Here is a 14,540-nt window from a genome sequence, read left to right as displayed (position 1 = left end):
TCCACACTAATGGAACATGAACTCCTTTGATCATAAACTCAACAACTAAATGAACCTCCCCTTTAATAACCTAGTTTGAGAGATGACAACTCTCAATTTCCTAAACCCCTTAAGTTCTTTTAGAATATGGGAGAGACAGAGACAGAGAGAGGGAGATCTCATGGATGAAAGAGTGGGGCATGCCCCCTTTAGGTTTTCATGAGAGAGAGAGAGAGAGTTTCTAAGATAGGAGAGAAAATGTTGCTTAGAGTGGGGCATGCCCCCTATGGTAATTATGAGAGAGATGGAAAGTTGTGAGGTGTAGAGATTTGGGTAGGGTACAACCCCTTTTTATAGTTTCTTAAGGTTTTTTTTGGCTTGCCACTAATGTGAAATTGAATATGCACTATTGAACTTGGGTGATTTGTTAGGTGAGAGATATGAGCCGTCCATTCTATAGATGGACGATCAACATCTTATGAAAGGTGCTATAACCATTATCCCCGACTTCCTAAACTATTTTCCTATCAATTAATTTAAATAAAAAGTTAATATATGATAATATTATCCTTTATTATTTTATGCATAAACCTTATCATACATGTCAAAATTTCATCCAAAATTTTCTCAAGGATTAAGCTTTTTTAAAACAACACTTTCTTCTCTCTCAAGCTTTAGAGCTTGATTACACAAAATAGAAAGTATCGTTAAGTGGGGCATGCCACCCATTGTGGCACATAAATCTAATTTGCAATGGTTGACCCACAAGTCCTATTGGGCATCCCATGGAATTTTAAAATAATATCTTATTTTTAAAAATTCATAAAACTATATTTGAATATTTAAATCAATATAAAATCAATATTTGTGCTTTTATAAATCCAAATTTGATAAACAAAATATCTATAGATTTAGAAAAATTCAAATAACAATTTTAAAATTTATATATTATTAAAATAGGCAAAATTAAATACTTTGATGAGAAAAAGATCCATATGGTCTAGGAATAAATATACACTAGGCACTTCATCTCCAAATGCAGATTACACATGCTTTCTCAAACCTACCTAGCGTTGCCCATGATCCACAATCCATGCAGAGGATCATTAGTGAGTCACCAAAGTCTAGCCAATGAACAAGATGTTGTAGTCCCAGTATATGGATTTTAGGTCCCCGTGGAGACGAAACCAACGTCATCCTGATCTGATGCTTTCCATTGCTCAATGGTGCATAGCACATGCACACGTCTCATTCTGAAAGATGGTTTGCTTTCTTGAAAATGGCTATCAATGTGCATGCCGTGTGATGGTATAAATGATGAGGCTTTGGCCCGTCTCTGAAGGCTTCCATCACACACAAGAGCCACACAGTCCCTTCTCTCATTCTTTCGAGTATACTATAACCTCATCAAGAGATGACCCATCTAATCCTTACCCATTTGTTCCTCTATGTCCAGGTAACATGTGTTTCCCCTAACTAGACTAACCTAGCACGTTAAGCACAATCCAATATCAGCAAATATCATTTGCTTAGTATGTCTACATGGGATCACATGCCACTGAGTTCATGTTTCACTATATAATTTCATTTTATATGCACTCACAAGGTCTTTAATGACCGCACACATCCAATACAATATTCTTATTAAGGCTCTCTGCAAGGCCCATCAGGTGAAGCCTGTTGGTTCCTTAGTGGCAGAGATGTAATTACCCCAAATGAAATAACATTCACGACCATTATGCAGGGATTCACAGAGGATGGAGACATAGATGGTGCTATGAGATTCAAAAAACATTGAAGGATTTTGATTGCACCATTGGCCCTGTAACTGTAAATTTGATGCTTCATGGCTTTTGTAAAAAGGGTAGGGTAGAAGAAGCTCTGAAACTCATAAAAGAGATGTGGGCTCTGATTTACGACAGGGTAAGTTCACCTTAAACACATGGATAAATGGCCTTTGTAGAGCTGGTCACGTGGCCCATGCTCTCGAGGTCATAGGTTCAATGCTTCAAGAAGGATTCGACCGGATATATTCACTATAATTCATTGATTTCAGGATTGAGCATATTGGTGGAACCCAAGAAGCCATGGATGTTATGGAGTTCAAACGGGTGGAATATATATATAGAGAGAGTTGTTCAGTATTTCAAACATTGGACGACAAACAACTAAAAAACTTAAATGAGGAAAACTGTCTGGCAATTGAAACGTTGGATTGCTCTTTTACTTTAAAATGTAACCCTCCCCCTGTCCGGTATTTGAATTGCCGAATAGAAAGGAAATTTAGAAAAAAAATGCCATGAAAGGGGGGTTGAAGCTCATAATTTCAGACAAATGACTGCCCATTTGGTAATTGACTCCAAAGTGTTGGTATATGATTTATTCTTTATTAAAAGGAAAAAAAGATAGAGAGAGAATGCATGAGTCTCGTAGTTCACTTAAAAACAATCACAATAGTTTTGTTTGAGAAAGAATCTAGCAAAAATCAAAGAACAAGCAAAACTGAGGTTTTCTCCAGAAGAATATTGTTTAAAAAAGAGAATTGGAAAAATTGCCCAATTTTTTAAAACCTTTAACCGGATAATTGAGCAGTTCATTTGCTATAGTTAAACGTGATCTTACTAAAATTGGCCAACTTCCCGATTCAGTGGCAGAACAAGATCGTGACCCCTGCTGTTCCTAGCCGACTCGGGACTATTTGGAGTAATGTTTGACTACTTGGTCGTAGTACTCGGGCCTGCCGCCTTAGCGGGCCTGAGTTTTTTCAAGTTAAATCTCAAAAATAAGGAATTTGTTTTCGCTGATAGCAATACTATACCGTGTGGTTTGTATCATTTTTTTTAATTTGATTATTTATGTAGTATTATTTTGTGGTTGTATAGTGTGCTCCTTACAAATCATTGTATGCTTTGTGCGATGATGGCAAATGAAATATACCTTGTTATGTTTAATTAAAAAGTGGGCAAAAAAATTGTCAAATAAGACCCTAAAGACTAAAAACCTCACGGCCTAAAACTAGTGTTCAATGACTTTATTGTATCCTCACAATTAAATCTTTCCATGCTCTCTTTTCAAATTGTAGTTATGTTCCATGCAGTTTATAAATGTCGGATCTTTTCTCACTTTGTTTTCTCAGCCAAATGAAAAATATTCACAACTTTTTGACTTGTCTAATTTTTGACAATCTATATTTTTGTCATTTTTTTTTTTTTTTTGGCTTCTCTCGATTTAATACTGATGTTTTGGTTTGCTGGTATATTGCCTTTCCCGGACTTACTATATTTACTACAATTCTGGGGTTAAATTAAGATATAAACATGCATATGAGTGCCTGAATTCTTAAGGTTTTTCACTTAACAAAAGCAAAGCAAATCACTCCCCCGTATATCATTTCAATATATTAGTATCAATTCAAAAATGTCCCTCATATATATCGAAAATTTGACTACTAAATTAAAATTTAAAATACACACCAAAAAAATTTCTCCTAAACTTCATCTAATTCAGTTGGAATCAAATTTGAGAGGTATTAGTGCAATGGCTAAGCCTTAACCAATTAAATCTAAGCCCCATTCCAAAATTCGAGATAGTTAAATCAGAGAAAGTGTCTCATAATTCATAGGTATCTGAGAAAACCATAGCCTTTGGATCATCACCATCCTACAAAATCGGATAGCAAGGTTCACATCACATTCATTCGCTCGATTATCTCTAATCGACGTCTGTCATCTCTAATGGAAGGTGATGACCCTAAGGACTATGTTGATATCATAGTCCTTAATTGTAATAATACACTTTCCCCTTAAATACAAATATATATGGTAGTCATAGAAGTGTCTACCCTACATGCATGAGTGGGATAAGAGGTATGGGACATCATCTTAAGTTTGATTCCTACCACTTAACTACCTAACCATAAAAAAAATAAAATATAATAAATAAATACATGGTACATTGATACCGGTGACAGGGACGAAACCTTCTTTTTTTAAAAAAAAAAAATTGTATTGTCTACATCACATTGATTTGTGGAAAGGTGCACAACTGAGGGGATTTCACAAGGTCATATCCAACAACCAAGAATTACTATCATGTCTTATTTTTTATTTTTATTTACATAAGATATTCATTTGAATTTTTCTGTAAAATTGTATTTTGCAAATATAACTAAATAAAAATAATAAAAAATATTTCAAATAAAAATACCCCTAAATTTATTTTTATCAATATTTTTTATTAAACATATTTTATTATTTTTCATTCAATTCTACTTATAAAAATAAAGCTAAACACGAATTTTTATTTTAATATTATTCTTAATAAAAATAAAAGACAAACTCAATTTTGATCCTTAGATGAGAGGGGTTCAATCTGAACCGTTAAAAGGTAGTTGGGCACCTTTTAAGTGTCACAGCCTGTTGATGCGATGCCTAACAACTTTTTTTCCTCGTCTAGAGAAACGCCTTTTGGAGCAAAACTTTTTATAGTATTTTAGGGTTTCCTTATATTTGAAAACAGTTATGTGCTCATCAAGGAAAGAATCTGAACCTTTCCATCACATACACCACCTTACAACTTTTCCTTATTAAAAAAAAAAAAACCAAGCATGAACCCTTCACAGGTTCTAGTTGTCTTTCACACTGAAAAGAAAAAGAAAAAGAAAAGTTACAAAATACCTGCCCAGAAGCTACAATACTCAAATTCAAAAGTAAAAGCAACTAACTAAAGAATATGAAAGAAGGGTGCGGCATGTATGGAGCCTAGGCTCTAAACAATCAAATTCGAGACCACCTTCAAATAGTATCGAGAAATATGATTTCAATATTGAAATGTTTTGTGATAGCCTTAAATTATATTTTTAATTTTAGTTATAAAATTTGAAACTTCAAAAATAGTGTAGATCGAGTAGATCTATGAATACTTGAAAATTTGAAAATTAACAGTCCAAAAATGCGTTACAAGATGCACTATTTTCAAAACTTGAAATCCAATTTTTTCTCATGTTCATGCGTCTTGATGTCGAGATGATCAATTTGATGATATTTGGGCATCAAAACAACCTCTTCTAGTGAAATTTTTGAGGTAGGCTCTAATTTGATTATTTAGAGCTTAGGCTCTATCTAAACTTTTCCCATAAATAGAAAAACTAAATAAAGGAAACAAAGTTCCCATCTAGTGCTTATCTACCCATAGGTGCACATACAAGCAAGATGAGGTACTACTCCTTTACAATTGTTGTTATTTTATTTGGAAGCCCCATGCTGCATTAAACACTAATAAAACTGAAATACTAACAACTATCAAAGTTTTTTATTATAATTTTTATTATTTTCTAATTTTAGTTATGTAAGCACGGGGTCCCAAAGACAAGGACTTCCCCCATGTCTAGGAAGCAAGCTAAATATCTTTATTTTGATTGATTTCAGCATTTTAGAGTCTCTTGGCCTCATAAAGAATAGAAAAATCTCCAATAGATATAAAATTTGGAGTCTCTTAATATTAGCTCGAATTCTACTACTTATCAAAATTATATCATTGTCTTTTTATTTTTATTTTTTTTGGAATGTTAAAATTAGATTAATGTCAATATGGATTAGGTAGTCTCTAGTGGCTTTTATGGTATTTGCTTGACTGATGTAACTTTCAGTTTGAAGTAGAACTAAGTGTCTAAACTCATGAGACCATGACAAATAAGCTAAGCTAACTTAAAACTAGAACTAGAAACTGAAAAAACTTTGAAAATACAAAGCCATGATCAGCTTATTGCCTCAGTTTGGTAGTCCGCATTGCTTCCGTGACTTTGCCGAGTCCACTTGGAATCAACCAAGTTATTCGAACTGTGTGAGTCCAAGTAGCCCCAAGTAGTTTGTACAACTTGGGGAACATAAAAAAATTCAAAAAGTTTGTAGAAATATATCTCATGTATAAATTTTTATGTGATTTAGATGTTTTTAAAAATGATTGGTGAGCGTATTTATTTGCCATAATCCTTAGTTTTATATTTTATTTTTTATTGTTTTTAAATCTCCCCATATATAAATCAGCTTTTCTTATATTAATATTTTTTAGTTTATTTGGACTTTTTTAAGTTGCTTTTAGCTTGCTTTTTTTTTTTTCTTACAACTATCATTATAATATTTTTAATAATTTTTTGATTTTTTTTATTCTTTTAAGTCTTTTCCCCTATATAAGACTCAGGCGAATCCACTTAGACTAGCCAGAGTCACTCAGCTCAGGCTAAGAAGCTTGGCTGAGTCGAGTTTCTAAACACTGCTCTATGGGCCACAACACAACGGTAAGATTGTATGAATCCCAACTCACCCACTAAATATGGAAAACATTAATTCAGGCCCACTGCCACTTATTATTATTATTATTATTATTATTTTCTCTTGAAGTAATTCATACCAAATATGCATCAACACTCATATTTATTTGTAATGATGCCACATGATAAAGTTATATCTAGAAGGAAAGAGTCAGCGTAAGCTGCCCCCCTTAAAATGTCGCTGGAAAATGTTATATTTGGCGCTTGAAAAGATGGATTTTACGTCCTAAATGTAGTTTATCTTATAGCATATTATCTAGAACATTTATTCTGTTCTCACCAATACGCAAGATCTGTAATATTTGGGCAGCAGCATGTTAATTACCAAAAAAAAAACGAAAAAGAAAGAAAGAAAGAAAATATTTACCATTTTAGGCGCTTCAAATTTTACTACAAGGGGCAAAATAAAGTTTTAAGCCATCATATAAGTTCTCAATGCATTTTCTGTTAAGGTTTTCAGGTGTCACTTTGCTGGTTTTTGTGAACCGTAGGGCTTATACCAGCCGTACTATTAAGGAAATCGAATTTTGTAAGCAGCAGCAGAAATAGATTTTCAAGTCATCACATGGATTTCCAGCGTCAAAACTATAGTTTCTAATGGGGTTCTGAGATGCGACTTTACTGCTTAAAACTATCACTATAGTTTCTTATGAGGTTTTGAGATGCGACTTTACTGCTTAACTGCTTATTTGGAACATTCATGTTAAAAATCAAAGAACGTATCACAGAGAAAAACATTGAATAACTTAACGAAAGTGTGCAATAAGATTTATGGCCCTATCTTAAACATATAGGTTTCTATAATATGAGATTGTTTATTATCGTTACGAGAGGTCACAATTACTCTTAGCCACTAGATGTCAAATTGAATAATTTAGGATGCGTCACAAAGTTAGAAAAACTTTTTTTTTTTTTTAACTTAATCTAGTTAGACATACTTAGAACCACTAGGATTAAAATCCAACGAACAAGAATAATTATAAACTTCTTGTACTAAAAATAAATAGTCTTTTTGTATATTTCTCCTGAACATAATTCCACATTGCCTAACCAGATTGCCTAACACAAGCTTCAGTTATTTAGAGCTCTTTCAACTTCATTTGAGAAGGGGAAGAAGAACCCCACTTGAACATAGAAACAAAACACCATACATAAGAGCTATGCAAGACAAAAAATTGAGCAAAAAAACTTCTATATAGTGGATCAAGACTTTAACTGCCAAGATAGTTTCATCAAGACTTAGTTCGATCAAGGTTTAATTTGACATGATAAATGGGCAAAACATAGTGCGGTTGGACATTATTGCAAGGGCTCTCGATTGCATTGGTTGGAGCACAAGCCTATCATTATTATCATGCTATGCTTTAATCCATGCTCCCTCTTTTCGCACCTTTTCCTCTTATAAAATAAGCTATGGTCCCTTAGATTTATTGTAACGTATACTAGGGAAAGGGAGGAACACTCCTTTTCCACTATGCCCCTATAGCATTTTTAAAAGGATAAAATTTCTATAAGGCCTAGGCTTTATAAAAAAAAAAAAAAAAAGCCTCACTTAAAATCTTCTTCTAGAAATTATTTTTGCAAATGGAAATCTCCACAATGGTTTTAAAATCAATTTTAAACACCGACGATGAAATTTAAAACTAAAAAAATGATACAGATTTATAATTGCATATCTATGAACACCTAATTTTAAGTGAAATGAATGGTCTAGATCATTTTTTATAATATATACTATTTTTAAAACTTAAAATCCTATTTTTTTTTTTTAATGTTCAAGTCGAATGATCCATGTAAATACTTGAATTTGCAAATTTATGTGAGTAATGAGTTAAGGCTTTACTTTTTTTGATAGGAGGCAGCATATCAAACCATTTTCCTTTTTAAAATGTCTAGATTAGCCCTAACTTGGTCGAAATCCCCCATGTAAAGCTACTTTAGGTGAAAATCACCTTTTTTTTAGTTACTTAATTGACCTTTTTTTTTTAGTTACTTTGCCTTGCGCGTGCCTTTTGTTCGGCCCCAGACCTAAAAGGGCAGAGAATACTTTAGGAAAGTCAAGTGTATTTAGAGATGAGGAAAAAGTACACTATCTTAGCAGTTGGGTTTCTAACATTTCGCTAACACTTCTCAGATCTGTCCTATCTCCACCACGGAGGGTCTCGATGCGTCTTGTCATTGCTTAAAAGCCAAATTTTGAAAAGTGAAACGTGACGAACTACAGTGCACAACCGTTCGTATATGAAATTGGATGGTTGGTAAGGTGCCAGCAAATTGCTTGCATTCCGAAAGCTAGTATGTTAAAAAAATGACATTTATATATGGGTTTTGTTATGGTACTTCTACACATGGAATATGTACTTAATGCATTCAATATTTTTTTTTGATACTTGAATACATTTTATTTATTCAAAATTATAGATGTTTTTTATCTATGCAACAACATTTATGTATGTTAAAGCCTATGCAAGTAGTGTGTATGATATACTCCACCTTTCACAAATTGTACATTGGGCAAAATGCCTTATGAGAGATTTATTGGATATAAAAGGCTAGGAGGACCTACTATAGAATCACTAGAATGGTAATATCATCAAAATATTAATTTTTTATCTTAGTATTTAAATCTTTAGAATCAGATCCATGGTGCGTACATATTTTTTCGCCTTTTGCATTCATTTCAGGTTGAGTAGATTGTCAAAATTTAAGGTCATTGAAATACTCTTGGCTAGAATTTTGGTCGGAAAAACACTATGTTTGAAATTGTCGTGGGATTGAAAAGCACGATGTGTAACTAAAACATGGGCGTATTACCACCACCATTGGGAGTTTATCTCTATCGCTTTACACCCTTTTGAAAATAGGAAAAGTTTATATAAGGTTACAACCTTAGAGTGTAGAATCACAGGTGCACCTCAAAAATCCATCGGAAATATTGTTTTAATGTTGAATAAACCCTCTAATCGATCATTTTGACATTGAGATGTATGAATATATATAAAAAAAAAGTTTTTAAATCTCGAAAATAGTACAGCTTGCAACACATTATCTAGACCATCCATTTTCAAGATTTTCATATATTTATAAGTCTACTTGATTTTAACCATTTTTAAAACTTAAGATTTTCTAATTAGGTATGAAAATAGATTTTAAGATAATACTAAGAATTGTTTATAGCAAGAGATTGTCTAAGGTTGCATCGTTATAGAAACCGCACCCTTTGAAAATTGATTAGGCTTGAATATTTTTTTTTTCCATTAAAAAAATAAAAAATAAAAATAAAAGGTAGACAGTTCTGAAGAAGGGGTAAGAAATAAAGAAGATTTCTTGGCCAGTGAGGATTCTTGAGGAATTAAGAAATAAAGAAGAGGAAATGAGTGGTCTTGTGATGGGAAGTGAAAAGTGGTAAAAGGAGAGGCGAGGAAGCAACACGCAGCTAGCTAGAAAGCGAGAGAAAGCCCACTCTTTCTCTCTCTAAAAGGGAACTAGAAAGAAAACCTCTTCTTCCTTTCTCTCTCTCTCTAGCTCCAGTTATAGTGTAAGGCCTCTCTCTGCATATATAGCATACCAGCCAAGTCTCAGCTTAATACCACCATTGAAACAGATCCTAATTCCTACAGGATCTCTCTCTCTCTCTACAACACAGAATCGAAAGCACCACCTCTCTCTCTGTCAAAATCCAAAGCACACCTGATACCCACCATGCCACCTGAAGAAACCACCTCCACCACAGCCAAATGGCTCACAAACCATCACAAACCATCGTCGAGCTCATCACCAAGCACTTCCGACCTCTTCGTATGCTTCCCTTCTCGAGTTCCCCTAACACTAATGCCCAAGCCCATATGTAGCCCAGGCCGCCGACCCGACCGAGCCACGCATCACCACCGCGCCGCACCGACCCGTGCCCACGGCAGCCCCATGCTCCGAGCCAAGGTTCGGGCCCACCCGAGCCCAGTCATCGAGCCGCACGAGCCCACCTCACCCAAGGTCACATGCGCAGGTCAGGTCCGGGTCAAGCCCAGGCGCGCGTGCAAGACTTGGCAATCAGTGATGGAAGAGATAGAGAAGCTTCATGCTAACAAGCACAGGCGCAATTCTGGCCGCCCGATCGGCAGCAAATTGGCGGAGGCCGTACATTTCTTGACTGCTCTGACAAAATTCCGGCTCGATTTTCGTTGCTTCGGCGGTTTTCCGTCCTCCTATTCTTCATCAGATGAAGAAGAGGAAGAGGAGGAAGAGGAAGAGAGAGAAGCAGAGGGGGGAGGAGCTGGCACTGTGTTTGCTAAATGGTTCATGATATTGCAGGAGGACCCAGATAAGAAAACCCACCTTAATGGGATGAGAGAGAAAGTGGGGCTAGAGAGAGAAAGAGGATTTGTTGGGGAAGAGAGGGAGAAGGGGAAATTTGGGGAGGAGAGAGAGGAGGAGGCTCCAAGCGTGCCCCCTCCAAATGCCCTGTTATTGATGAGGTGCAGGTCGGCTCCATTAAAGGGGTGGGAAGAAGAGGAGAAGGTTGAATTGAAGACAGAGAAAGAGGAGGAGAGAGAAAGCATGGTTTTGATGAGCTACGCGCCTGATTTTTTCAAAGTTTCGCCAGAAATTTCAAGGGAGACGTGGGTGAAGAAGTCGGATTACTTGTCGAGAAGCCGGAGTTGGAAGAGATAGAAAACTTTTCCGGTGAAGTGTTGGAGTTGTGTATGGTTTTGGGGGCTGTGTACAGTTTAAAAGAGAAGCGCAATTGGTCGAAAAGGCTGAAGCTTTTCCGAAAGTAAAGCTCTGGTTTTTCGTCTTCTTTTACTGAGATTTCTCATTTTTTATTACCATTTTTTTTTTGGGTGACGTCCTCTTCCTTTCTCTTACTTCTTTCTCACTCTCCTTGGTCATTTCTTCTCAGTCCGAATCCAGAGATCTGTTCCGGTTTGAATAAAAATTGGTTTGCTGCACGCACCAATCGTATCACAATCTCAAAGTAAGACAAAGAAGATCGTTTGTATTTATGTGTATCTTTTTCTCATTAGTTTGGTTTCAATCTATTCACTTCTGTCCATAAATTGTCCTATGTGTTCAATAAATATGTGATTTATTTATGCATTTATGGATATGGATGGCCAGTGGTGGACTATATTGTAGTAAAATGAAATCGACGCATCTATGTGCTTGAACCTCATTTTATTTATTGGCTTGGGGTCTTTTCTATACCTGTGTAATGGTTTGACATACGTCAATACATTCTCTTGGATTTTAGAGAGAGAGAAGCCGGGGGGGGGGAGGGGAGGTGGCATAAAATAAAGATGGGAAACAGGGCATGAAACAATGAAGCATGGGTTGAAAGCCAAGAAGGAGAGGAGAGGAAAGCATGAAGCATGGGTTTCACGGTGATTCAAAATGAGGACTATAGAGAAAGGACTGACATAAACTTCGGATTTTCTTTTTGGTTAGATGAATTTGTTGCTAGTAACTAACTACTCCACTTTGGAAACCATGTGATTCTCAAGTTTTTATCCTCCTTTTTCTTTTTCTTTTTTTTTCTTTTTTTTTTTTTTTTGACTTTTTTGGTTAAATTTAGCATTATCGGTCTAAAAATCACCAGGGTTGTGCAGATCATATTGGTAATTGGGGGGTCCTTTAAATCTATTTCCGGTAAGTCCGGGCCCAATTTCAATTTTTGGGGTAGAAAATATTGTCTCTCTCTGTGTATCAAATGGTGTATAGGATCCCTAAATGTACTATTACAGAGAGAAACGTATAGAATCAATAACCTTCCGAAGATAAGTATATAAAATAAGAAAAAAAATATTATGTAGAAACAATTAATACAGGTGCCTATAATTTCACACTCCCCCTCAAACTTGAGATGGCTCAGCAGAAATCGTTTCGAAAGAAACCAAGAGAATTGAGGTTCACTATGGTGATTAAGTAAGCCAGTTGCTCTAAGGAGATAATGTATGTAAGAGAAATTGTGCCCGCCAAAAATTCTTGCTGAGCAAGGTGACAGCCAACTTCAATATGCTTGGCACATGGAACTCTAGATTTTAAAATTGTAGATGGTGCTTTAATTGTTCCAATAAAGCGGTGTGGAAGTCATAACAGTGTTCACAAGACACTCGAGGATGGTGAGGCAGGGCAGGGCACGAATTTTCGGCCATGATGCCAAGCACCTTCGAATTGAAATAGAGTCGATCAGTGGTAGAGATTAGAGCTTCGTCAAATTATAGTCCGAGAGGGAGGTAAGCCTAAGGATTGCTCTCTCTCTAACCACTTACAATTGTCGGTTTATGGGACAATGAGGCTGAAAATTCGCGAATAGGAAGAAATTTTAAAAATCCTAGAGCAAAGAATGGGATTAATGTAGGAAATAGTTTCAAAATAGGGAATTAGGACTAAACTACACTAAATATGCAAAGATAAGCTAAAAGAGATGAACTTACTAGGAAACCAGGCCCATAAGCTCGGCACCTGGAGTCGGTGGTCTTTCTTAGATCCGAAATTGTTGTGCCAACCTCTTTCGCCTCTTAGAGTTTGCCAATTGGGATTGAACAATGTTCAGATTGAGTTGATATTAACTTAGATTTGAATTGGATACTAGGCCTATGCTATAAAGAAAGAGTCTAGAGTCCGTAGATGTAACCAAGAATCTATGATTTGATTAGAGGCCTCAGGGTATATGTTGACTAAGATAAGATTCCAGAGGTTAAAAGTAAGCTTAGGGGTTTTATGAGAGGGAAAATTAAGATTCCTAGCTTTAGGATTTCGTAGGATCTAGGGTTAAGTGTGTGGAGTGTTAGGGCTTCTCCTATTTCTCTAAGGTCTCAGAACCAATACCGTAGTTGAGGGTTTATATTTACAAGCTAGTACCTAGATAATAGGTCCTGCAAGTGGCAGTTGAATCTGAGCCATAGATCACTATGAAACACAGTATTACGCTTACGTAAATAAGTGTTACGCAGACGCAATGGACCCCATAATTTTGTTGTTTTGTGCCACTTGTCTTGTTATGGCTGTTGGGATGTTTTAACATGTAAAGGAGCCATTTTAGGTGCGTTTTAGTGGTAATTATGAGTTTTAAATGCCATAAAAGTGAGGTCAAACTAAGGTTTGGTGGGGTTAAAGGTGTTGGCCCATGTTTAGATTAGTATAGGCAAGTTTAAGGTGGGTTTAGGCCATTTAGGTAGGTTTAAGTTTGTTTTAGAAGGTTTTAAGGGAGCTTAGGTCTAAATTTGAAGGTTTAAAGGTAGCTTAGGTTATCTTAGGAAGGTTTAAGATGGTTTAGTGGATTGAAGTAATTGAACTAGTTTAGTTGGGTTTTAAATTGGAGGAGTTGATTAACTTCTATGGTGCATAGGATGGGCTATGGTATATGAAAATGATGGTTTTAGGGTGCATGGTCATAGTGTGGTCCTTAGTCTAGTTTTAGGCTCAAAAATGAGTTTTTGGTAGGGCAAATTCGAGGGTTTTGGTTTATGGGTAGTCCAAGAAAGGTCTAGGCCTACACTCTAAGTTTTTTAGGGTTTCTACTTCCTGGAATTCCTTCATCTAAGAATGAAGTGTCTACAAACAGTAATGCCCATATCAGCAAGGAACCATTAAAGCCAAACACATTATGTTGTAGTTTATGCTATTGCCCTTATTTAGCTTCTGTAGTATATTGGGCAATGCGTTTTTATTTCTTACTTTTCCAAGGTAAAAGAGAATCTATTTGTGAACACTTAGTTTCTTTACAAAATTTGAGTCACAAAACTTGAGTCTATGCCCGATGCTCAAGTAAGGAAGAAGAAAAGAAAAACGAAGCTTGGTGTCGAGAATCTCTAATATAACGAATGATGCGTAAGACAGTATCAAAATAGACGAATCGGCGAAAACTTTGGAAATGACTAACCAAATGCACCACATAAGTAATATCTAGGTGAGAAATTGTCAGATATATTAATTTTTCAACCATTTGACGATAAAAATGTTGTAACTGAGAGTAGTTTACCATTTGTTTCTCGAAGTTTATCATTCAATTAAGTAAGAGTGTCAACTCTCTTAGTATCATTCATGAGGCGAGCTTGGGAGACTATTTCTGAGGCATACTTGTGTTGAGATAACAAATAGCTGCGAGGAGAATTAGAAACATTTAGATCAAGAATGGTGCAAGAACCCTAAGTCTTTCATTTCAAATATTTGATTGAGTGTTTGTTTAATCTTACAGATATCCTTATCATCACCAAATATTATCATATCATCCACA

General features: G+C 35.5%; 1 protein-coding gene and 1 long non-coding RNA gene across 2 annotated transcripts; both read left to right on the top strand.

Moving 5' to 3' along the window:
* The first annotated feature begins 1,591 nt into the window (after nt 1-1,591).
* LOC148782589 (uncharacterized) lies at nt 1,592-2,336 on the top strand. Its single transcript, XR_016054810.1, has 2 exons — nt 1,592-1,902; nt 2,036-2,336. It is a non-coding gene; the product is annotated as an uncharacterized LOC148782589 (long non-coding RNA).
* A 7,357-nt stretch (nt 2,337-9,693) lies between these two features.
* On the top strand, nt 9,694-11,401 carry LOC110006787 (hypothetical protein). The gene has a single exon (XM_020663917.2). The coding sequence runs from the start codon at nt 10,010-10,012 to the stop codon at nt 10,973-10,975; it is 966 nt and encodes a 321-aa protein (XP_020519576.1). The 5' UTR covers nt 9,694-10,009; the 3' UTR covers nt 10,976-11,401.
* The last annotated feature ends 3,139 nt before the right edge of the window (nt 11,402-14,540 follow it).

Source organism: Amborella trichopoda, chromosome 4 (assembly GCF_054954075.1).
Source record: "Amborella trichopoda isolate Santa Cruz 75 chromosome 4, AtrichopodaSantaCruz75HAP2 v2.0, whole genome shotgun sequence".
NCBI classification, from domain to species: domain Eukaryota; kingdom Viridiplantae; phylum Streptophyta; class Magnoliopsida; order Amborellales; family Amborellaceae; genus Amborella; species Amborella trichopoda.
The sequence above is the reverse complement of the archived record's forward strand: the minus strand, read 5'-3'. Positions and strand labels throughout refer to the sequence as shown.

Bases quoted from the DNA above. Each gene is read 5' to 3' on its own strand.
- LOC110006787 (XM_020663917.2), top strand. From the start codon at position 10,010: ATGCCACCTGAAGAAACCACCTCCACCACAGCCAAATGGCTCACAAAC.